This window comes from Ursus maritimus, unplaced genomic scaffold, assembly GCF_017311325.1.
Source record: "Ursus maritimus isolate PB19 unplaced genomic scaffold, ASM1731132v1 scaffold_1, whole genome shotgun sequence".
NCBI lineage: Eukaryota > Metazoa > Chordata > Mammalia > Carnivora > Ursidae > Ursus > Ursus maritimus.
Window position 1 is genome coordinate 11,686,902 of NW_024423343.1, and position 25,810 is coordinate 11,712,711.

The 25,810-nt window shown below is 40.9% G+C and overlaps 1 protein-coding gene across 1 annotated transcript in view; it reads left to right on the forward strand.

Annotated features, from left to right (window-relative positions):
- The first annotated feature begins 15,351 nt into the window (after positions 1-15,351).
- COL4A4 (collagen type IV alpha 4 chain) overlaps positions 15,352-25,810 on the forward strand; it is a 106,390-nt gene continuing 95,931 nt past the window's right edge. Inside the window, exons 1-3 of the mRNA XM_040639708.1 lie at positions 15,352-15,500; positions 16,634-16,676; positions 20,717-20,794. Coding sequence (XP_040495642.1) covers positions 15,439-15,500; positions 16,634-16,676; positions 20,717-20,794 — 183 coding nt within the window. The 5' untranslated portion in view covers positions 15,352-15,438. The remainder of the gene's footprint in view (positions 15,501-16,633; positions 16,677-20,716; positions 20,795-25,810) is intronic.

The following is a 25,810-nucleotide window of genomic DNA, read 5'->3' on the forward strand; positions in this document are numbered from 1 at the left end:
TGAGAGTGCCCTTCGTGGAGGTGCAGGATCTGGCTTGTTAGGGCATTATATTCAGAGCAGGGCTCCTGCCCTTTCTTGTGCCACTGACCGCGTTGGTCCTGGGAAACATTTAGACCCCTTTTCAGAACCTTGTCATTAAATACACAAAAATCACAAAATTAAATCAGAATCAGTGTTACTGGAATACAGTTATCGGAGTATTAAAGTCATGATATAGTGACAGATGTGCAACATTATTATGGCACTAAATACCTGCACCCAACAACAGATCTGTCAAACACCTGTAATCTCAAAGGAGTGGTGGCAGCAGAATTGAAGTGTGACACGGAAACACCAGTGGGAGCCCTCTCAACAACTGCATTGTAGTTTGTTGCCTATATTCATAACTGCAGGAAATGCTGAACTTCCAGGAAAGGTTAGTGAAAAGAGACGTAGGGTTTTTGTTGCCATACAAGTTCACCTGAATTCCATCTCCACCTTAAGGACCCCTGCTTTGAAGCAGTGTTTGCTGACATCTGCAGTAGCTGGTCATCAAGCACCACGTGTGAAATATATGCTTTGGTCTCTGATTGTGGAGAACCACTTGCTCGCAATTAGAATAGGGTTTATTACTGTATTAGACTTACATGGCTGTGTAGGTAGGCAAAACCCTGACAGTGAATGAAGACATCCCCCCTCTTTCTTGGGGGAGCTGGAGAGTGAATTTTAGTATCTTCCTTCTGTTTTTCATGCCAGCAATTGTCAACTGTAGCTGTGCATTAGAATCTCCTATGGAACCTCTAAAACCCCTGATACCCGATTCATCCCAAGCCAATCACACCACATCTTGCAGTGGTAGGACTCAAGTGTGTTGTGAAGCTCCCTGGAGATTTCCATGTGCAGCCAAGTTTGAGAACTGCTGTTTTACATGCATATTCAGTCAGCCGAATTGAATTAGGGCCTCTTCTTTATAGAAAAATCAAAGGGACATATATTAAACTCTCTGATAAGACTTACGTGTGCCCAGACCACAGATGTTGCAGTGTGGGACATAGTAGCTTCTCCCTATTGACAGGGAAGGCTCTTATGGAAACTTCTGCCCCTCTTGTTAGATAGGACATCAGGTGCTTGGTTGATGAAATAAAAGTGTCCAAGAATTCCAGGTCTGATAATATTTTGTGAATTGACATTACTTCCTAGAGGGGGAAAAAAAACCCTCAATGCTAGTGCTCTTTTTGCCGAATTCCAGATGATCTCTCAATTTTGGTTTTTAATTGTTTTGTCCTGAAACCGAGTCATTTTGACAGATCAGACTTGTTTTTATTAACTTTGAACTGGGAGGCAGCAGTCCACTGCAAGTCCCTTCTGATGCTGCAACAGAGCAGGAAAGAGCCCTGTGATGTAAATACGGTAAGGAGGAAGCAGGGGTGAAGAGCTTGGTCTCTGGGGTAGCTTCTGGATTTTGAATCCTTTCCACACTTACTAGTATGAGCTAACCCCTCTAGTCTGGGCTCTTCTCTTCTGTAAAATGGGTATAGTCATAGAACTCACTGCTAGAAGTTGTAGGAATCCAGTGCAGTAATGCATTACAGGCCCTCTTTCCAGGGTCTTCACAAAAACAATCGTATCTTGGGATCTGATTCTCCAGTTGCATAAAGAAAAGAGGGTGAACCTGATGAGAAATGGTGGCACAAGGTGGAGATGCTCTTCTTTTCTCAGGAGGAAAGGGGCAATGGCCAAGCACACCCACCAGTTCCATTGAGGTCAACCAACTAGTAAGGCATCTAGAGCCTTGCTACTTGGCATCCCTGAGAACAGTAGGTTTGGCATTCTGGAGAGCTGGTTAGAAATGCAGAGTCTCAGGTACCACCCCAGACCCACTGAATCAGAGCCTGCATTCACCAAGCTCTCCAGCTGACCCTCCTCACATTAAACTTTGAGTAGTACTCTAAAAGCCAGTTTTCACTTCCCATTCCTCACCTCCCCACCACACACATACCTTCCCTTTGGTACAGTGTTGTATACCTGAAACTAATATAATATTTTAGGTCAACTATGCTTAAGTTAAAAAAAAAAGAAAGAATAGTCACACACACACAAAATGTTTGGTGCACCTACTGGGTGGTGTCAGTAAACCAGAATTCTTGATTTTTAAAAAATAGTCTTGGGATCAAGAGAGTTGATTTTTCCACTGTTGTTTCTTTTTTTTTTTTTAATTTTTATTTTGTTCTTTTTTAATTTATCTTTTTAAAATTTTTTTAGTACATCACTAGTTTTTGATATAATGTTCAGTGACTCACTAGTTGCATGTAACACCCAGTGCTCATCACAGTACGTGCCCTCCTTAACGCCCATCACCCAGTTACCCCACCCAGTTAAAAAAGCAAAAGTAAAGTGAAAGTGGGGATGGTTCTTTGTGTCTGTACAAAGGACACAGAGCCCTCTACTTTTTACACTGATGGCAGGTGAGGGTTTTGAACCAAGTGAAGTGGTCATTGCCTCTGACAAGCCCAATATTATTATTTTGCTCCTTTTTCATAATCACAATATCATGTCTGTTTTCTACACAGTGCTTAAATGCATAGTGTTTGCTTCCCTACATGTGAGTGGAAGCCACGATGGCAGGGGTCTTTTTGGAGTTCTTTACGATTGTTGAATGAATGAAGTTGAATGATATCACCAGTTCCCTCAGGATTCACATGGCCTCGTGCTGCACTCATCATCTGTGGATGACGGTAGCCTTCTAGCTCATTCCCTGCAAGTTCTCTCTGAAACCCATTTTCTAAAACATTGTCAGAGTTCCACCTAAAATTGCACATTGTGTGGAAAGGACAGATTACTTTTGGAGCATTTATAAGTACTATCCAAATTTCAGAGGCTTACGGTAACAAGATTTTTTTCCTCTCCATTTACATTACATATTCATCACAGAGTGAGGAGGTGAGAAAGGGAAGGATGCTCTGTTTATCATAGCTACTCAGGAACCTCCTCGAAATTCCCATGCAGCGTGTTCTCTGATCTCCTCTCGGGAGAGGATGTGCCAAATCAGAAGCTGCTCTAGAAGTTTCCACCTAGAGGTGACACATACTACTTATACACTCAGATTTCATTGGCCACACTTCATTTTGTAAGTGATGGGGAAATGAAGTCTACCATGTGCCTGGAAAGAGAGCTGGAAATCCTTGGTGAATGTTAGTAATGCCCATCATATCTGTCATCCCGCTTGCTTATTTTAAGGCATCCAGGAACCCTTCTTTTTCTACTTTAAAGCTAATTTCACACTTCTTAGAATAGAATAGGGTGGTCCCAAATCAACTTTTTGGGACCAAAAAGGACAACTTTTTGTACCGTATGTTACTTTTCTGGGTTACAAGGCCTTTGAAGGCAGGGACAGAGGGTGATTTTTTTTAACATAATAAATGTAGCACAAAAAAATAATTTACTGCGCTGTAATTTTTGCACAAAGAACAGTACCTATTTAAAGTACACAATTCAAGATGCATTCGTTTTGTGAAACCAACAACATGATCATGAAAGAGAGCTTTTCTCTCATTTCCTGCCCCTTTCTAGTCCATCTCTCTCTACTCCCGTCCCCAGGCAAACATTGATCTGCTTTCTGTCACTGTAGATTACTTGGCATTTTCTAGAATTTTATATAAATGGAATCAAACAGTATGTGCCCTTTTGCGTCTGGCTTCTTTGACTCAGCAGAATGATGCTGAGATCCATCCGTGTTGTGTGTAACAGCAGTTTGTTTCTACTACCGAGTCGAGCTCCATTGTATGGATAGCAGCTTTTTAAATGCCGTTTACCAGTGGTTGGACGTTTGATTTGTTTCCAGTTTGAGGGATATTAAAAATAAAGCTGCTGTGAATATTTTTGTACAAGGCTTTGTGTGGGCACGTGTTTCCAATGCTCTTGAATATATACCCAGAAGTGAAATGGCTAGATGTATGTTTAATTATAAAAGAAACCATTTTCCAAAGGAGCTGTATCCTCTACATTCTTACCGACAATGTATGAGAGTTCCAGTTCCTCCGTATATTTGTGGCACATTCTTTTGGTATCCTCAATGTTTTTAATTTTTTGTAATAGTTATACAGTGGTATGTCAATGTGCACTTAATTTGCCTGATAATTAACGGTGTTGAATATCTTTTCATGTACTTATTAACCATTCGTAGACCTTCTTTTGTGAGGTGTCTGTTCAAATCTACTCCCCATTAAAAAAAAACATTGTTTTTCTTCTTACTGTTGAGTTATAATAGTTATTTATATATTATGGATACAATATCCTTGCCAGATATATTTACTATGAAAATTTTCTCCCATTCTCTGGCTTGTTTTTTCATTTCTTTATTGGTGTCTTTTGAAAAGCAGGTATTTTTCTTTTAATAAAGCCCAATTTGTCAACATTTTCTTATTTGGTTTGTGCTTTTCTTGTTATCTGAGTAATCTTCACTTAAGCTGAGGTTACAAAGATTTCACCTATGGTTTCTTCTTTGGTTATATTTTTACGGTTTAAGTCAATGATCCATTTTAAGTTAATTTAGGAGTACGGTGTGAAGCACGGATCTATTTTAAATTTTCCTTTATCAATTGATATCCGATTGTTCCAGCACCATTCACTGAAAGACTTCTCTTTCTCCACTGAAATGTCCTAACACTTTCATAGAAAACCAATTAATCATCTATATTTGGGTCTTTTGTTGTTGTTGTTGTTCCCCTGATGCACATGTCTCTTCTTTCACTAATACCACATGTCTTTATTACTATACCTTTAGAGCAAGTCTTGAAATCAGCTTATTTAAGTTCTCCAACTTTGTTGTTGTTGTTTTAAAGAATAGCTTATGCTATCCTAGGTAATTTGAGCTTACATATATATGGTTTTGGTTAGCTAATGTTGTGCTAAGGAGAGTTGTGTCTATGTTCATGAGGGATATTAATCTGTAGTTTTCTTGTGATATCCTTGCCTGTTTGGTATCTGAGTAATAATACTAGCTTCATAAAATGAGTTGCCCAACATTCTCTCTTCTATTTTCTGTAAGACTATGTGAAGAATTGGTATCATTTCTTCCTTAAATATTTGATAGAATTCACTAGTAAAGCCAGCTGACCCTGGAGTTTTCCTGGCAGAAGGTTTTGAATGACTCAATTAATTAATCATGAATTTAATGATATAGGGCTATTCAGATTTTCTATTGCTTCCTGTGTCAGTTTTGATAATATTCATCTTTCATGAAATGTGTTCATTTTTTATACATTGTCCAATTTGTTGGTATATAATTGTTCAGAAGATTCTGTAATGATCTTTTTAATACCTGTAGATCTGTAATGTTTTCCCCTTTGTCATTTCTGACATTGGTAATTTCTCAAGTAGATCCATTTTATTTACCTTTTCAAAAAACTGAAGAAGCAACTTAGAGTTCCTTTTATTTTTCTGTATTGCTTGAGTGCTTTCTCTTTTATTGAGCTCCTTTTCTACCTTTATTATTTCCTAGCTTTTACTTCAGGATTAATTTATTCTTCTCTCCTAGTTTTCTAAATAGGGGGTAGATCATTGATTTTAGACTTTTCTTCTTTCCTAATATGAACATTTATAGATATATTTTCTTTATCTGGGCTGGCTAAGTTGTATCCCATACATTTTGCTATGTTGTTTCACTATCATTCAGTTCAAAATATTGTCTTTGATGGATGGGTTATTTGGAGAATGTCGATTTCCAAATACTTGGAAATTTCCTAGATGGTTTGTGGTTGAGTTCTAATTCAATTCTCTTCAAGATTTCAGTATTTTGAAATCTATTGAGACTTGGTTTATAGTCCAGTGTATGGTCTATCTTGGTGAACACAACACATCCACTTGGAAAGAATATATAATTTGCAGTTGTTGGGTGTAGTGTTTTATATATATAAATTAGGGCAAAGTGGTTGATGGTGTTGTTCAGATCTTCTGTGTCTTGATTGGTATTTTCAACCTTGTTCTATCTATCAGTTACCTAGAGAAGGATTGGTCTCCAACTATGTTTGAGTATTTATCTATTTCTTCTTTTACTTTTTCAGTTTTTGCTTCAGGTATTTTAAAGTTCTGCTATGAAGCCCATATATTTATAATATTTATAGCTTTCTGGTATATTAACTTTTTGATCATAATTGTGTATTCAAATCTATTTTATGTGCTATTGGCATAGCCAGTCTGTCTTTCTTATGTATACTGTTTATGTGGATATCTTTTCCTAGCCTTTCTTTTCAATTTGTATCTTTTTATTAAAGTGGGTATCTTACAGCATATAGTTGATTTTTTTTTCTTTTTTAAATCTGGTATGACAATCTTTGCCTTTTAATAGGACTTTCTAGTCTATTTTCATATAAAGTAGTTGATACGGCCATATTTAAGTCTGCCATTTCTCCATTTCTTTTCTATCTGTCTCATCTATTTTTTGTCCCTTTCCTTTTTTGGGGCATTCTTTTGCGTTATTCATTTTTTTAGTACCCCATTTGAATTTTTCATTGGCTTCTAGTTACATCTTTCTGCATTATTTTTAGTGGTTACTTTAGTGATTACAATATATGCCTTTAACTTTTCCCAATCTGATTAACAGTAATATATTATTACTGCAGGTAAATCAAATTCATTTTCATATCTATAGTGCCTAGCATGGTATTTGATACCAAATGGGAGATTGATAGATATTTCTTCAATGAACAAAATCATAGGTATTTATTTATGTTGTACCAAAAGTATATGGAATTGATTACAGAAAAATTTTTTTGGTTAATGCAAGTTAACTGAAAATCACCTCAAATTCTAAACATTATTATATTTTTAGTGGATTTGAATTTACAAATCTTGTAACTTTCATATATAATCAACATTTTATGTATTATTTTATTTTCTATATGCTTGATATTTTTGTTGTAAAAAATATAGACCTCTTCCTATCCTTAATTTCTGAAGTTTCAAAAAAAAAATCTCACTTTCAAATTTTAGAACAGGGAGACCATCTTACTTTAACAATTCTGTATGATTTTGTGAAACTTCCAGCTGTTAATTGTCTTGGCTGTTCTGCCCACATGACATCCTCATCCAACACCCAGCACACCGTCTTGGCTTTGGAGTGTTATTTACTGATGAGTAATGTCCACAGTGAAACACTGAATATGTTCTTATGGTCTGTAGCAGACTGTGGGATGGCCTAGCGCTGAAGCCCAGGTTCGAAGGATGCCCTTGAGATGTTTAATAGGTTCCAGAGTGGCAAAAGCATTCCTAGAGGAGTCTGGTTCCAGGACTTGCCCAAGGGGAGAGACCTGGTAGAGATTCTGAGTTTCTAGGAGCCAACTCCTGCCAGAAGCAAGACGGATGGATGCCGGGCAGGAAAGAGTGCAGTCAGAGGAAAAGGAGGTAGTTAAGCTCTCCTCAGACAAGACCTAAGAGCTTCATGAATACTGTGCTCATTCTCACCAAGACAAAGCTTTCCTCCTATTTTGGAACCAATTTCATGCTCACCCCAGTATTTCTGTTTAACTCTCAAGTTCATTTGGACACTTTTGTAAAGTCTCCTTTTTTGGCCCACATAGCTGCCTTAGATGCTTGAATATTTGACTTCTCTACATTCTAGTTAGAAATGGTACTTTTTAAGATCTCCAACTACTCTATAGGAGTTTCCAGATTTGAGATTCCAAACATAAATACCTTCCTCCAAGAATTCAAGTTTTCTGGGATTCATAGGAAATGCATGTCTTTGTATCATAGTGCAGAATTGACAGTCCTTGCTGCCGCTATATTGGAAGCTAGAGTTTTCTTCCCAGACACGAATCCCTGAAGCTCACCCAGGAATTTTTATGAATTTTGAAGCTGTGTAGTGTAATGGTCAATAGGGAAAGCTTTGGAGTTTGAATCCTGGGTGTGCTTCTTACTGCTTGTGTGAATTACTTGTAAAAGGAAGTAATCATATTACTGACCTCATGGGATGATTGTGAAGGTTGCAGATCTGTGTTAAGCTCTTAGCAGTGCTTAGCACCTAGGCCACCCTCTGGAGATGCTCTCATTATACTTTCCTGTGGTGGGGATGGTGGTGACGATGGTGATGATGGAGAAGAGGAGGAAGGAGAAGAAGGCAGAAGAAGAGAAGGAGGTCTAAGAGGAGTGTGTGTCAGTGTGTAGTGGGGTGGGGGTGGGGGAGAGCAGCAGCAGCAGTGAAAACAGAAGGAGCTGACTTTCCAGTTGATAACACCAAATGTCAACCTTTTCCTGGTGTCTTCTCAAGATCAACTTATGTTAACTCTGTGATTGTCTGCTAACTGAAGATTCAACCCCCTCCATAATTTCTCTCTCATGTTTAAAAGGTACTTTAGGAGGGACCGTCATAGCATTTTCTTCTTTTCATTTTCCCAGATCTCCCTGCCTCCTCAGATCAATCTTGCCCTCGTTCTGAGCTCTGCCCAGGGCTGCCCAGGGTTGCTCCATTTCCCAATTTTCTAATCTTTTTCTAATATATTATATATGGGAGCTCTTTTGCTCCTACAGGGAATTAGGAAGGAAGGAAGCAAACATTTCTTGAGCTAGTATGCCAGGCACTATGCTAGTTGCTCATTTAGACTCATGTAATTCTCTATGGGATTAATTTCACAGGCTGAGAAGTCAGGAGTTCAGAGGAGTTACCTACTTGCTCGGGGTTATGCTGTTAAGTGATCAAGATCTGAACACAAGTCTTTCTAACTCTAGAGCCTGATTTTATCCTTAACACGAGTGCACATGGCACCAGGAGAAGAAGGCAGATTGTATCTATGGAGGAGGGGAGAAGTCACTGAAGGTGACATCCTCACAGTATGGCTGGGCCCTGCCTGCTGGGATCATGGGGTGTTACTTCCAGAGCTCAACACAAAAGCAATTTCCAGATGTCTGAAAGTTCCAGAGAATTCATATAGAGCCACCCCAGTCCTGCTCTGAGGGGAAAATCACAGACAAGAGCAACCTGGGGAATTAGTGTTTTTGGCAAGAGACATGCAGCATTCTGAGTCAAGAATGTCGTTCTTAACGTGGAGGTACAGGGCCCATTTGGTTTTGAAAATCAATTATATATTTTTGGAACATATATCACTTCCACGTGGTTTCCAAGTGGTGACATTATTATGGTTATTGTCGACTTTTCTGTTGATGTTGAGAGGAGTTCTCAAGGAGAAAATGATAATAAAAGCCTATGTTGGCAGAATAGTAGGTTAGCTGAGATATGGTCCAGTTGGCTCTGGACTAGCAAACTGAACTCCAAGGTCAACTGAGGACTCTGTAGCACTCTCAAACAATTCAACTGAACCTGGAGGGAGGGCAAGATGGGGACGGGCTTGGTCATAATCCAACAGCATTCTGTTCAAGTTAGAACTGAGTCATTCTCAAGAATTTACTTGAGTAGTTCTCAAAGTTTTTCCATGTTGCTTCTCAGAGAACATGGAGCTCCAACCACATTCCAGTGGCCCATGGACCACCCAGATTCATGACCTGCTTTAAAAACCTTGTGATATTTGTTGAGATTGACTGTTTTTGCTAAAAAGCTCAAACGAACCTGAACTCTTTGAAAGTCTGAAGGTAGAGTCTCTCCAAGAACACGGGATTTTCAAAAGACCAAAACCAAATAATCAGCTTGAATGTTGGGGAAAGGTCAGGTCATCTCTTAACATGGGAAGTGTAAACCTCGAAGGAGGATATCCAGCCACGAAGGTGGACAGAGCATGTCATTCTTTTCCTGGGAGTACTATCCTTTTATCCTTTGAGGCCTTTTGCTTATTTCTTTGCAAAGATGAGCCTTTAGGAATTCTATTTTGGAAAGATAAAGGTATATACAAATAGGTATTCAGACCACAAAAATTTTTTTTTGCTTTGGAAAGAGAGTCTTCCGATAGCTCAGTGTCAGAAGGTCAAAGGAAAGAACATGTAGACATTAAGTTAATAAGAATTTATTTCACTGAAAGAGCAAAAGTATTATTATTAAAAAGAGTTCAAAGGGGGCACCTGGGTGGCTCAGTAGTTAAGAGTCATCCTTCGGCTCAGGGCGTGATCCCAGGTTCCTGGGATTGAGCCCCACATCAGGCTCCTCCTCTGGGAGCCTGCTTCTTCCTCTCCCACTCCCCTTGCCTGTGTTCCCTCTCTCACTGGCGATCTCTCTCTCTCTGTCAAATAAATAAATAAAATCTTAAAAAAAAAAAAAAGAGCTCAAAGACTTAATGTTACTTGGGAAAAGAAAAGACATTATACTTACACTACTTTTTTTGTGACTGGAAGATTCTAATACTTAGTCTCCTGCAATCTGGTCCTCTTAACCTTGGCCATTGCCTGCCCCCATCCCCCAATCCATGAGAACCCAAGCAGGGTGCATTTCTTTTCAAGATTGTGTTGCAGAGAAAACAAATTCCTTGTAGTAGAAATAATGATTTGGAAGATCTCAGATCTTGTTCCCAGACATAGTATTTGGAAAACATCGAGTGGACACTCATAAGGAGTCCCAAGGGAATTGGAGTCCAGGAACTTTTATAAAGGAGTGAAGAAAATAAATCAGCCCAGGGAGTTGGAGGAAGAGAAGCTAATGACATTTGCTGAACGTACATGCTAGAAATGCCTGAAATAAATACAGGCTGGGAAAGAGCCTGAGCACCTTACTTGGGTTGTAGAGTGAGGCCGATGTCGAAGGTCCAGGGTGCTTATGTTCAACCTCTGGCAGAACCTCCAAGAGAGCTTCCGGTTGGGGTGTCACAGCCTTGGGACCAGCTGCGGGGATGGGACAATGCTTTCTTCAGTCTTGGCTGGACAGGTCAGTTTGCTCAGGAAAAGGGAACAAACTATAAGCCTGCATCAGAAACAGGGCAGCTCTCGGGAATGAGCTAGTCTTTCGTTCTCTCGTCATAGACCTTCTGTCTTTTTCTTTTTGCATTTTCCTCTCTTAAAAACAGCTTTTTATGATTACTGAGGATATCTGTTTCCTCTAAATTCAGGCTTGTCCTTCACCTTGACCTGTCCCAGCCTTCGAATGGCTGACTGTACCTCCGGGCATCTCCTGACGCCGCCTCCCTCCTTCATCCCCCTTTCCTCGCTTTCCTAATTTCAGCTCTCCAAGAGGACCGATCCAGGTTATCTTCTTGCACCATCCTCCCCAGCCCTGAGTCAGAGTTCTGGGTCAAGCTCTGGGTTCAGCTGCCTTCGGGTGAACCTCCACCCTCTGGCTGGGTGATGAAAATCTGGCCGCACCCTTGCTTAGCTGGGCTGAAGGTGGGGCCTGAGTGGGTCCTGACGCAGCAGCTTGTGGAGAATGCTCCCTTCCTGAGAATAACAGTTGGTAAAACAAAGCCTGTCCTTTGAAAGGTGCAGAACTTTGGCAGAAGCTTCCTGGATAGGCAGTCTCCCAAAGTTATAAATTCTCCACGACTTCATGGCTAGTTTTGGGCTTAACAGACATGAGGATAAGCATATGGTCATCCAAGGCTTGCTCTAGGTCAAACAGTGAACGAGGCAGGATGTTTGTTTGTTTGTTTTTACCTTTGGCAGCTCATCTAGAGCAGAGATCCTCAAGCTGAGGTACGTATACCCTTGGGACACAGAAAGATTCCTAAGAGTTGTGTAGGCAGCTTGGAAAATTAAGTAAAGGAATCAATTTCTAAATTCTCAACAGCTATAGATATTCATTCTTAGAATTGTTCTATCTGAAGATAGGTGGGGTTCAGGTTCTCACCAACCCCTTCATAATTTTCCTTCTGCTACTTTTCACCAGAGAGGCATAACCCCACCCCCAGCCATCCCAAGTGTTACCATCCTGCTTCTCCCTGAAGTCAAGAACTTGTTTGCCAGCCAGATGCTGGGCAGTATAAACGCAGGTGCTGAGAACAGAGAGCACTCTACCTCTCCGGCTCCACATCCCAGGGCCAGAAGGTTCCCAATGTTTTGCTTTCATCGCAATTGAGGGAAGACTTATCAGATAGTAGGTCACTCAAAATGATTCTTGAGGATGAATTCCATATTGCTTTTGGTATACAACTCAGGAGAGTTCAAAGCATCGAGTGACATATATAGAACAAATTCCTTCCATTCACAACCTCTTTTTTCTGTGAATAGGTTTATCAGAATTTACAGCTTTAGGAAACTAAAATGGAAACAGGAGTGTTGCTTGACCTGCCTCATTTCTTGACCAGATCTCCTTATTGATCTGGGCTAAATAAACTATTTGAGAAACCAAAAATCCCAATTCATTCCTTGCCAACTACATTTCCTGTAAAATTTCATTTGTAATGTGTTTAATAATTTTTATCAAAATTGAAATTTATTTGGTTTTGGTGGATTATATACTACTTCTCATCATAATGACAAATTCAGATGAAAAATTTTAAGACTTAGAGATTTGTGATCATAGGAAATAAAAAATATTTATATACATATTTTTGTTGCAAAGAGGTATGGTAGGGTGATCAATATAAGATTTGCAAGTATAAAACTATATTGTTCTACGATGTATGTGGGGGAGTAGAATGGAAATATGAATTCAAGAAGAAAAATGATATAGAATTTCTAGCTGTTAAAGAATTTGTGTGCATGAATTTTAAACTGATGGTGGTGAGAACCATTCTTATGACGGTTATGATGGTCCATTAGCTACATCTAAAATAGTGCCACATGGCGCTGGGTGGCTCAGTTGGTTAAGCACCAACTCTTGACTCTTGAATGTCTAGCTCAGGTCATAATCTCAGGATCATAAGATGGAACCCTGTGTTGGGCCCTGTGCTCAGTGGGGATTCTCCTTGAGATTCTCTCCCCCCTCTCCCTCTGCCCCTCCCCTGCTCATTCTCTCTCTTTCTCAAATAAATAAATAAATATTCAAAAAATTTAAAGAAATAGTGCTCCAACTGTTTTTAATTTGTAGGTCACCATGTAAAATGTTCCAAATTATACTTTGCAACTATTTAAAGAGAAAATAAAAGTTTTTAGATGTTAACTTGTAAAAAAAGAAGAGGGGGTGTGCATAATTTAAAAACCATTCCTAGGGGAGTATGAGAGCAGACATCTGCAGGCCACCATGCTTAGGTGTCTACTGGGAGAAGGGATACATACTGGTGTCAAAAAACCCCAGTTCCACCATTTATTAGCTCTGTGACTTTGCACCAATTACTTAAATTGACCTAGTTTGGTTTTCTTTTACAACAGAACCAATACCTCCTTACTAAATTGTGGTGAAGTAAGTGACTTGATATGCACAACACTCTTAGCAGAGGGCCCCTGATGTACTCAGTGTCACTGTCTCTCCACTTCCCCCAAGGCTGTATGATCCCTCTTTCCGTCTCCCCCTTACTCCTTCCCTCCATCACCTCATGTGTATACAAAGGTGGCTTTATCTTATATCCTCTATTAAATATATTTGATTCACATTCTAAAGGTCTCAAAGTATCTTCTGTAAATTCATTCATCCAAGGAATATATATATATAAGGCAGTAACTATATTCCCGGCACTATTATGGCACTGGGGACAGCTGTGAATAAAAAAAGACAAAATCCCTATTGTCACAGGGCTAAGTGCATAGTGATGAGGCTGCATTGGCGGCTCCCCATCAGCAAGGTCCTTTCACTTGTGAGAGACTGGTTAGATATCTGCGGATTGGTCCATCTGTCCATCCACCCATGTATCCAACCAGCCAGCCATTCAATTACAAAGTGTATTGAGAAACTCCTAAATGTTAGGGCCATGATCAGGCGTTCTTGTTCTGAAAGTGACCACAACACTCAATTGTAATAAAAATCCCTTTTTCACCCTTTACCACAATATGTGTGGAGATTAATTGCAGCATGTGTCTGTTTGGGGACGAAATGCAAATGTCCCTGCTTTTCTTTAATTTTTGACTGTTACCTTTTTGTTTAAAATGACGAGTACCTTTTGACTGATTCAGGCCAATTTGTGTGTTCCTTCCAAATCAATAATTCGTTTTATTGAGACTTGCTCCTAGAATGCAGCTTCAAAACGTATTTAAAATGATGGATTTGGGGATGGGCGATGATCTGGGCACTCAGAGTGATTCTACTACTTGATTTTCAAACTGCATCATGGAATGTTGTTCTACCACCTACTTGGAGAACTAATCTCCCGTAAATACAACATTGAGTGAGTTTATCCAGACTTCATCCAGAAATTTAAAAATAGCTCCAGCACTCCCAGTTGTCCTCTCTCTACCCAATTCTCATTAGCACAGGTCTTCAGAGAAGCCAGAGTTTTTAAGATGAGACATTTCAGTTACAAGACACTTCAATTTCAAGACATTCCCTTAAGCCAGAGATCTTTTATCAAAGATATGGACTGCTTTGAGTCAAAATATTTTTGTTGTTGTTGTTGTTGAGATAAAGTTCACAAAATAAAATTCACTGTTTGAACTCTTTTGAAGTTTAAAATTCACTGGTTTGTAGTATATTCATAATGTTGTGCAACCATCACCACTAATACCAGAACATTCCATCACCTCAAGAAGAAGCCCTGTACCTCCCAATTCTCTCTTCCTCCAACCCCGGACAATTGCTACTCTAATTTTTGTCTCCATGGATTTGCCTATTCTGGGTTTTTCATATACATGATATCACATAGTATGTGACTTTTTCACATAACATACTGTTTTCAAGGTTCATCTATGTATCAGTACTTCATTCCAATCGCTAAATCCATTGTGTGGATATAGCACATTTTGCTTCCCCATTCATCAGTTGATGGGCATTTGGGTTTGCACTTCTTAGCTACTATGAATATGTACGTATAAGTTTATCCATGAACATAGTGTCAGTTCTCATGGTATATACCTAGGAGTTGAATTGCTAGATCATATGGTAATTCTGTGTTTAACTTTTTGAGGAAGTGCCAAAATGTTTTCCAAAGCAGTTTTACATAAAAATATTTTTATACGTATTTGCTGTTTGTGTGCAAAGTGTGTCTTTCTTTATACTAAAGGGTTCCTTTCCTAGTTTTAAAAAGTAAAAAACACACACACACAAAAACGCACTTAAGTGAATTTTAACTTGGATTTTCAAGGGCAACTGTTATGTAGTAGAAAATGGCACTTAACAAAATGAAGCAATAATTTTTATCCAAGAATTGTATACACCTCTTTTTCATTTCTCAAAAATGTATTTATAACATAAATACCTGGAAATTATTTTTATTTCTAAGAATGAAATTGATATTTATTCAGTTTGGTCATCATTAAGATTGTCTCATTAAAAAAATCCTGAATTCCCTTTTTAGAAAATATTTCCATTACTATGAATAATGAAAGTAATTGTTTTCAACATTCTAATGCATATTGTGTTTTAAGAGATGCATTTATATTTAACATATACAAACTTTCAACCCAGGATCTAGAGCCTCACTTATAAGTCAGTCTTCTGGAGGAGATGAGAAACCTGACAGAATTTTTTTTAAGTACCAAGACTTGACTGTGAAGTAATCCATGCACATGGCGTCCATAAGGTGCTCACTGAGGTGGATCAAGCCATTGGCCGCAGATCCCTGGTGAGTGTCCTTAGTGCGATCACTTGTTTTTATTCAATAATTTCTCTTAAACGTTGGTTTTATAGTTCTGAATTTTCTGAATGTTTCATGTGTCAAAAAGCCAAATTATTCCAGAAATCTATGCATTATGCCTGCTTTTTTGTGTGATTCATTTTTATTAACCACCAATTCTCTCTACTCTCCCTGAATTACACCCAAACATCACCAGTGGGAAAGACACTCATCTAAAGGCTGCAGATTCTTGCTCTCTTACCAGGTTTGAATAGCAAAAACCTTCCTAATGTCCAGAGCAGCAGAGGCCCCTCTAACTAGCAGAGTTAGGACAGGGCACTTCACGAGTATGGTAAGCAGCATAACAGCCCCTGAGGAGGTCCACACCCTGATCCTGAGATCCTGAGAATATGTTCTGTTACATGGCGACAGGAAATTATGCTTGTAGATGACATTAAGTTTGCTCATCAGCTGACCTTGGGGAGATTATCTGGATGGACCCAGTATAATCACAAGGGTCCTCAGAAGTGAAAGAGGGGCAACGAGAGTGAGAGGCAAAGAAGGAGATGGGACAACAAAAGCAGAGGTCAGAGGGATGGACAGACTCCACCGGCCATTGTTGGCTCTGAAAATGCAGGAGACCATCTGAACTACTTAACTCTTCCCTAACTGGTTCATATTATTTTCCTTGCCTTTCAAACCATCTCCCCAGTCCAGATAGGTTTTCTTCCCTCCTCCCTCCTTCCAGCTGGTTCCACTTAACGTCATCCAGGGTACACTGGTCTTTGCACTGTCTCTCAACAAAGCTGCCTCCTTCCCTAGCTCCTCTGCATTTCATTCAGAGAGTGCCTTCCTTTCCTCCGCTACCCAACCAGTTCTCCACTTCACAGTGTCCCCAGGGTCCCAGGCACAGTGAGGACCCCACTTAAGGGCTGTGAGTACTTCTTGACTGATTAGCAAGAGGGAAGGTAATGATGACAGCCAGAGAGATGGTAACATTTATCTTGTCACTGATGACAGCAGCATATTAAAAATAAAAAAAGAAGCTTTCTCGGATTTATTCCTTTGTTCTTTCTCTTTTTTAGGTTGTTTTGCATGAAAATGAACAGTTTAAATTAATCTGCATTTTTGTTGTTTCATAGGTCACTTATACTTATCCTTTTTTCTCTACAACATGTATATGGGGTAAGTACATTAATTAGCTCTGACTGCATACACATCTCTTGTTATAAACCTTTTTGTTTCAAACAAGCCACTCTGTGGGACTCAGTTTTCTCATCTGCAGAATGAAGGGTTGGACTAGGTGAACTCTGAGGTTTCTTTTCTATTTTACAGTCAAGACTGCTTACCAAATTGCCCAGGTGTTGGAGATTTCTTTATTTTATAACATAATCTTTTGTTAAAATCTTTTTTTTTTTTTTTTGAGAGGGGCAGGAAGCAGCTGGGTCACTTCGAGATTAAATCAAGAAATATAAGATTAAACGTGAACATTTTAACTCTGGAGAAAGATAAGCCTAGAATATTCTGTAATAAGATCACTTTCTTCTGCAACCTCACTGAGGAATTTGAGTTATTAAACCCAACCCCAGACGTTTCTGGGAAATCACACTATGGACTGTCTGTGACTCAGGTAGACCTTGAGACAACTGAACTGGTTAAATTACTACTGAGCACATCTCCATCTGTCCATCGTCTCTAGCTTGGATTTACCCAATCCAATTTCTGTGACTCAAGTTAACATAGGTCATTTCAAAGCAAATCAAAATATAAAGTTACTTTCTCTTCTCTTTTTTCTACCAGTCAGGGACAGAAAGCGGGGAATCAGAAGGTCTCCCCAAGTAGGAATAGTAAGACTTGCTTCACTTAGTTCACACGCATTTGAGAGCATCATCTGAAATAATGAATGGAAACAGTGAAATATATATGCCTGCATTTTTTTTACCTGATTTCTCTAAGTTTATTTCTGTCTTATATTCTTCCCCCCCCCCCCCCGCATTATAAGAGTCTACAGAGTCTTAACATTTCACTTCCTTTGTTTCTTTTGTTCCATATGAGTGAATAAAATTCTTGAACCAGACTGTTCTAGCCTGGACCCAGCTAGCAGGTTGTGCTGTGCCGAGGTTTTAAAGATTTCGCACCAAGAGTAGTTGATACTGTAGTTGGGTTTTAAAGGTAGTGATGTGAATCAATGCAGTATCTATGGAAGGCAGCTTGGCATTATCCATCCAAATTGCAAATGCATCATCCTGTTGACACAGGGATTTCCCTTTTTGGAATTTATCATTCGTATTTATACTGATTTGGGCATAAAGAAAATGCACAAGAATACTGGTTGCAGGGGAGCGTTCAGTAACAAAAGAAGGGAGATAGCTAAACACCCATCATGGTTGCAGGGGAGCGTTCAGTAACAAAAGAAGGGAGATAGCTAAACACCCATCAAGAAGGGCTGGTTAAACAAGCCATTGTGCTTCAATCCACGGAGAGCCGTTCTGTTAACTTGGAATGGTTTTGAAGACGTCTGGTTAAGAAGAGAAAGCAGAAGGGTACAGAGAAATACACCATCTGGGTGAAAATAAAACAAGACCAAAATCGTCAAAGAGTGCGTGTGTGTGCGTGTACGTGTGCCTGGGTGTACAGGTGGGTACGTGTGCGTGCCTGTACGTCTGCATGTGCGTGCATGTGTGCTCGTGTGTGCGTGTATGTGAACGTGCGTTTGTGCATGTACGTGTGTTTGTGCGTGTCCGTGTACATGCGCGTGAGCATGCGCGGAACTATCCAGACCCAGACTGAGGACAGTGACTGCCTGTCGGTGAGGGAACTCGGAACCTGGGTTGGAAAAGAAAATTTCTTCTCTCATTATACTCTTTTGACCTATTTGAATTTTTAATCATACGCCAATATTGTTTTTCAAAAAAATAGAGGTAGGAATGTAGGACTGGTTATTAATCTAGAAATTAATAGCTTATGTCTTAAACTTTTTATTCAACATACATTTGTTTAAACATATCTGAGATAAAATGGATAGGAATTTTTCTGTTTTTCCTGCTTGAGGCATGACATTCGTTCTGGAGAACACCAATGTATTCCTGGTGAGTATGGTTTATACTTTGAACACGGTCTTGTCTGAGACACGGTCTTTATCTTTTTCAAATGGGTTTATATAGCGTGTTTTTGAGGCACAGTTTCTTCCTTTACAAATGCCTCCCCCTTTTAGGGGCATTTATTGGGAAATATCTAGTGTAGAAGAACTTCAGAGACACTACAACTTCCTCTTGCCTTTTTCTCTTTTCAGTACTGGTCAAAGCTTTATATGTGACTATTTCTGTTTCTTTATTATAATCTGCTGATTTATTTTAAACTGATTCTTTCCTGAAATGTAATTTTGCTACAAATATCTCTGTGATACTTGGCACAATTAAGTAAAAAACAAAACAAAACAAACAACAAAAAACAAACAATAAGAGAACAAACTTGCCTTTATTATCAAGCCAGCTAATCAACCGACGTTCTTTTCTCTGGTTGTTTTGATATCTCACTGAACACATAGTAATGAATCCCAACCTTAAATGAACCCAAGTGTTCAGACTAGTTATTTTAAGTGTTTTCATGCTGTCCTGGACCTGGGCATTTCATTTTTTTTTTTCAACCTTATCAGAGTTTTGAACTTGATGTTTCTGCATTCATAGATAACAATGTGACTCAAAACTCAAGAGGCATATATTTCTGAAACTTCAGATACATTTTTTAACTTAATTCTTGTCAAGGTTTCCATTCTTAGATACTCTCAACGACCCTAAGGAGTTTTGTTTATAAGAATGTCTTTTTTATTAATGCTTAAGGATTTTTCTTTTGGATTGGGTCTGAGCATATTTTTCCAGGAAAAAAGAGGTCTAAATTGTGTGATTGAAAAAAAATACATTCTGGATAGACTCTTTTCCCTCCTGTACACGTTTATATACATGCATACGTGTACACGTGTGTATATTCATATGTACATGTACTCAGATGTATTTACATATACACTTATGCACCTAGGTGGGTATGTTTGTATAGAGGGCTTCCATTAGACTATAACTATTGGTTCACATGTTTTACGTACCCCATCATACTTTGGCATAAAGGCTTAAATTTATAGCTTTGAGTGTAAAAGATCTATCAATCCTAGAAATATGTGTTTAATACATAAGTGTTGCAGTGAGGGCTGGTCCGGGCAAGATCATGAACTAGGCCAAGTTTATCCCTGGTGCCCTTCTGATATTCCTACCCACACTCTCGGCTCCTAGCACCTGGAGCTGCTTTTGCCACCACTCCCTCCCTCCCCGCAGCCCCAGGCTCTGAAGGAATGCTCAGTGTCCCTTGTCAGCACAGTGCATCATGGTGGCTGTTTTGTTGTTAAGGGGTCTGCGTATGGAAACAGTTGCTCTGAGATTATGCTTTTGTACTGAAGTGACAGATGACTCTGAATACAGACAATGAGGATTTGTGAGAACAAGGGGCTGATTCTTCCAACAGGCACGTGTGTGTGTGTGTGTGTGTGTGTGTGTGTGTGTGTGTTTAGAGGAAGCATGAATGTTAAGAAAATACGTGAATGTGGAGTAACTCTTTAAAGAGGATGTTGGAGAGAAGTTAGGGGAAGGGGCCCAAATGATTCAAGTTCAGGAACTTTCTAGTTGAGAGACACAAAGCATCTTGGAGTTTCAGCAACTTGCAGGAAACAGTTGTCACGTGAATTCCTAGGCTATGCCTCAAGCAGTGACCAGGAAGGACTCAATGGTCTTGGAGGGGAAGCCAGAGGGTCCTGAAAAGCAGCTGAATTTATAATTTAAGTGAGACACTGTTGTGTACTCTCCTAACCATGTAGTTTACACTCAAAGATGATCCACAACTTAGTCAATGATGTCTTGCCAGGAGAGAGACCTTGCAGAAGAGTCTGGCCAAGGGGAAAGCGGCTTCAGAGAGGGGCTTTTCTTTTTTGTTCTAATGCTGGCTCACATGAACTTTTATTTTGCTCACATAATCACCCGCCCTCTTATCAAGCCACAGTGAAAGTTCTTTGCCTTTTTATGTATCAACATTAGCCTTTTCTTTTCGCAGATCCAAAGGTCAAAGTATACTGTGGAATTCTCATGGGTTGGGTAAACCGAGGTGCTCGTTATAAGGTACACGTCAGGTACCCAGCTAGGTGAGGAACGCTACTTTACTAAACCAGATGCTTCACTTTCCAGAGTGGAAAGAAGTTTGTGGGTCCTTGCGGAGGAAGAGATTGCTCAGTGTGCCAGTGTTTTCCTGAAAAAGGGTCTCGGGTAAGTGATGGAAAAATCAGCATGGCGAGCGGGAGGGAGAGATGGGGAGTTGCTAATCAAAGGGCATGAAGTGTCAGTTGTGGCAGATAATAAACTAGAGATCTGCTGTACGTCTTCTTACAGTCCACGATGACGTAATGTTCACTTAAAAATGTGTGAAGAAGGTAGATCTCATATGAAGTGTCCTTACCACAACTACATTTTTTAAAAAAGAGCAACATGGACGGCATACTGAAATTTGAGCTATTGTGAATGCTTAATGTTCAGTCATCTCAGATTCTTAGCATGTTCTGGTAATTGTTGGTGTTTACATGTTTCACAGTTTAAAGTTCTATATATTCTGATAAGAGATACCAATTATATTACACTCTGTGTCATGCTTGGAAGTGCAAGCCATGATTCACCGAGTGTTTTCTACAATACTAGTTTTGTGAACTGCCTTATGCAAAAAGGGTCTTCGTGTCATGTGGTCCATACTGGGTCACCAGCATCTTGAAACTCAGGTTGCGTATCAGCATTTTAAAGGCTCTGAGAAGTACTGCAGTGAGGGGGGAAAGAAGGCTTGTTTAACCTTATTTAAAGTGGTATATCTGGACATTCTACTACAAGACTCTTTTTTTGGATAACACCTATTGAAATCACGTGGAACAGTGTTCTGTAGTTGAAGTGATAGCTGCGTTTATCTTGTGCTTCTCATGTGTGAGGCGCTGTTCTGTGTTCTCAAAGCACTGGAGCTCTCCAGCTCCTCACGGTAACTCTCTTCCATCTTATCATGCCGACTTTGCGGGGCAGAAGATCAAAGCTTAGATCGGTGTAGTGTCTTGATCAGGTCCACCCGGGACAGCGCTCTGGGTAACTACACGAGATTCTGTCCTGCACGCACAAAAGGCCTCTTGGCTACTGTGCATCAGATCATGGGAACATTTATGGACCCCTCCCTTATATTCTGACGGCAGCAGTTGGCGGCCCGCTAACTCATTTGTGCTGGAGCATTAGCTCAAACAATTCTTTTGATTAAAAAATACTCCCATCATCTTATGAGAAAAGAGCATGCTTCAGAAACGTCGGACAGTTTTTCTGAGTCAGGTCAATGATTCTGTTGGCACGTGTCCACATCAATCCTGTAGGGCGTGACGTTCAAAAAGCACAATTCGGTAAACGTCGGTCTGCAAGGGTGCAGAACACCTGAGAGAAGAGACCGTGTACTTTCCCCATGGCTTCACTTCGTCTGCACACCGTACATGTGCAGTATGTCAGAGGCTCCTCCGTTCGGCTCTCTCCCTGATAGCAGCTCCCTCACTGAGCTTTTCTATGGCAAGTCCCTTCCTGCTTAAGCTGGTTTGTTTCTTCAGCACTTCAAAAACTTGGGTGCTCAGAATTTATCTTGAGCTTTTTCAAGCTGCCTTCATGATATAATTCAAAAACAAAAGGGGCGAACGTCTCGTTTTAAATGAAATAAGTCCTGGGGATATACTGTAGAGCATGGTGACTATAGTTCACAATACTGTTTTGTATATGTGAAAGTTGCGGAGAGTAGATCTTAAAAGTTCTCATCCCAAGGGGAGAAAAACCAGTAGCTGTGTGATGACAGATGCTAATGAAACTCCTTGTGGTGATCATTTTGTAATCTACACACATATCAAATTTTGATGCTGTATACCTGAAACTATCAAAATGTTTATGCCAATCATATCTCAATAAAAATTCTCTTAAAAAAGTAAGGATGCCTAAAGCTAGCAATCTAAGAAGTGCTTTAGCCTTTTTTCATATAAATGTACATGTTATTCAGGGGGGAAAAGCTTGGTCTTTGTGTGAAATTTTTTAATATAAACATACCAAGATCGTATAAATGAGAAGGAAAGAAACCAGTACGTCTAAATTTTAAGACCCTTTGAGTTTGAGACCCAAGAAAATGGATCGATCAGCTTTGTGAGAGGAAAGGGGCCAGGGGAACCACAAAAGAAACAGGAACAGTTGCTTGGATAAAGCTCTGATTTCAATGAGGCTGACAGTTTTTTTAGTGGGGACATCTGGCCATGTCTAGAGACGTTTTTTGGTTATCACAGCTGGGTGGCGGGGGTGCTACTGGTGTCTCGTGGGTACAGGCCTGGGGTGGTGTTCAGCACCTGCAATGCACCTGCCAGCCCCCACACAAAAACATACCCGTCTCCGGATGCCAACCGTGCTGAGGTCGGGAAACCCTGCTCTAATCCCACCGCAGCTGTGAGGCTGCTTCTGGGAGGTTCCCTATAAGGAACCTGAATTTCCAACTGCTGGTGTGTGGAAGAGGCAGGAGCCACACCCCGGTATCTGACTTCAGTTTCGGCATTTGGCCCGTGATCACAAGAAGATAACTACGCTCAGATTCCAGCACCAGACTTTAGCCATAACTTTGTGGGCTCGGGTGGGCGCTTCAAGCTGCCTGAGCCTCAGTTTCCTTGTATTTACACCATTAGTCCTTTCTCTTCTGTTTCCTGGGGTGTTGGGCTGTCACAAACAATGCGCCTTGCGTCCCATGACACAGTGTCCGGTGCCAAGGGTTGTGAGAGCTCACGGGAAGGGCGTCACTCTGCCGTCCGTGTCCCTGTTCCTGGGTGGTCGGGGAGAGCAGAAAGCACAACACGGGTCCACCTCTGCCCTTTCCGAGATAGATGGCTCCCACGTGAAGGCTGCGAGCTGCTCGCAGCGGTTTCCAGCTGTGAGTTTGGGAGCTCGGCTTGTGCATAACTGGGAGGGGGTGTGGGAGGTGGGTGCACCCGAGTGCTCAGCCACTGGCCAACTCACATACCATCTCTGGGGCGGCAGGGACAGCTCAAGGGGGACCAGAGAAACAGGAACATACCGAATTCCGGAGGGTTGAGGAGCCGCCTGATGCGGCACAGCCCAGGAGTGGCACAGTCAGGCATTCCTAGGAAGAAAATTACTCCCCTTTTAGGGATGCATGCCTGAGTGAGTAATTTAAGCCCTGAATCAAAACTGCTGTGTCTGGAACAACTGCAGGGAAGCCAGGCCAGCCCCACACGGTGGAAAGACTGGGGTTAGGGTTGGAACTGGGGATCCATGCAGGAATTTGAGGTGGAGCTGGGGTGTATCTTAAGACAGGGAACCAAGGACAGGTTCCTTCAGTGCTGACAGAGGGAAGTTCAGCTGCATTAGTGAACCCTGGAGGCCCCCAGACTAGCTTCACCGTGTGTTTCCACCAGCGATCACTGCTGCTTCCCCTCTGCCCCTGCCCCTCCCCCCGACATTGGTTGAGCCACTCACTCTCCCTTGAGCATAATCTGAACCTTCTCACCTGCCTACTCTTTTCTGGAATGTCTTCCCACTTGCACTCAACCTCTGTCTTTCCTGCCTTCCCCAGAGGAGCAACGTGGAGACCCCAGCCCTCCCAGGGCGTCCCCTCCAACTCCTCCCGGACAGTGCTGATGCCCCTGGCGGGGACCCTGTTCTCTTCCCTCCTACTGCTCGCACCCCGGCCTGTGGCTTTGTTTGGGTGTGAGCATGGATGCCCCTGACCCTCTTGCTGAGTTCATAAGCACGCGCTCCTTCAAGGTGCTCGTACGGACACACGTACAGTGTTGATGCTCGCTCCTGGCCCACGGTGGACACTCTAGAATGGAAGCTGCTTACTTGGGTTTCACCCGTTAAGATGTGGGTCGATTTCTTGTACTGCTTTGAGATGATCACAGTAGACGGCGCATAACAGGCAGTTAGCCATAAACCAATGCATCGAAACTCAGACTCCAGCCTGGGCAGGACTGGGTGGGCCACATGCTGGCCTGGAGCATGCCTGCAGGGACACCTACCATATCCCAAGGGGAAAGCAGAGTTAGCAGGGAGCCCCTCACCTCAGTCTTCCCTCCACCCACACACACATCATTTAAACCTGTTATTAAATGCATAATCTCAAGTAAATTCAAATTCCCTTGTGGTTTCAGGTAGGGTCAAAAATAAGTACTTTGAGCAGCCTTTTAAGGGTTCAGGAGTATCCTGGAAAGAGCTCAGGTGGAGGGTGGGAGATGGGACGCCTATGTCTTCTTTTGGGTTCAGAGTCTCGGCTGGGAAATAAGGGTTTGTACTATGGGGCTGGTCCTGTCGCTCTGGGCCCTAACAGCCTCAGGTTCTGTGATGTGGACATGGCCTTTGACATGTAATTGGCTTCCAAAATATTTTGTAACCATGCCCTAACATTTCCCCTAACCTCCCGGTAGTCCCTCTTTGAGGATATGAATGAGGTGGCATTGGGTAAGATTTTAAGGTTTTCTTTACTAATTTCAGTGGAGGAATCTTCATGTTTTTGTTGGCTGCCTCCTTGCAGGGAAAATTTTGTGTCTTTACAGATTAAGATGGGGCCTTTCACAAACTCTGCTTTAGTAACTAGCAGGATACTAAAGACACTTTCTATAGCTTTTTCCAGAATAAAATATAAAATACAGCCATATTGTTTTCCGTTCAAGGGAGTCTAGCAGCTGCTGAACTGTTAAGTGCTCTATTAAGAACTTTGTAATTTGGTGGTTTTTATACAAGGGGCTGAATAGCTTAAAACTCCAGACCTGTCTTAGTGTTTGTGGTTTGAAAGCTAAAATCACACATTAGCAAATCAGTGTTTCCTGTGGGAATTTTAAATCACTAAAAAATGTGCACGTATTTTTTCCCCCACCATCTCATTCATTTGTCCCTCATGCTCCTAAGAGCCTACATTCCATGATAAAAATGGAATTCGCTTGGGGGGTTTAATTATTAACAGTTTTCATCGTTCAATTATTTGCACACAAAGTTCTAGAACTCTATCTCTTCATCCCTCACACAGCTGTATCCTAGGACACTCTACAACTGTCGCCTGATAAATGGTACAGAGCAATTATTTTCAGGTCCCAAAGTTCACGTTAGTCACTGATGTTAGACAGCTGACAAATCAGATCTGTCACCAGCCCCTTCGATTTTTGCTTCTGCTTTCTTCTCTTCCTTCCACATCTTTCTTCTCCAAGAACACACTCCCTAGCTCATTTTGTCTCT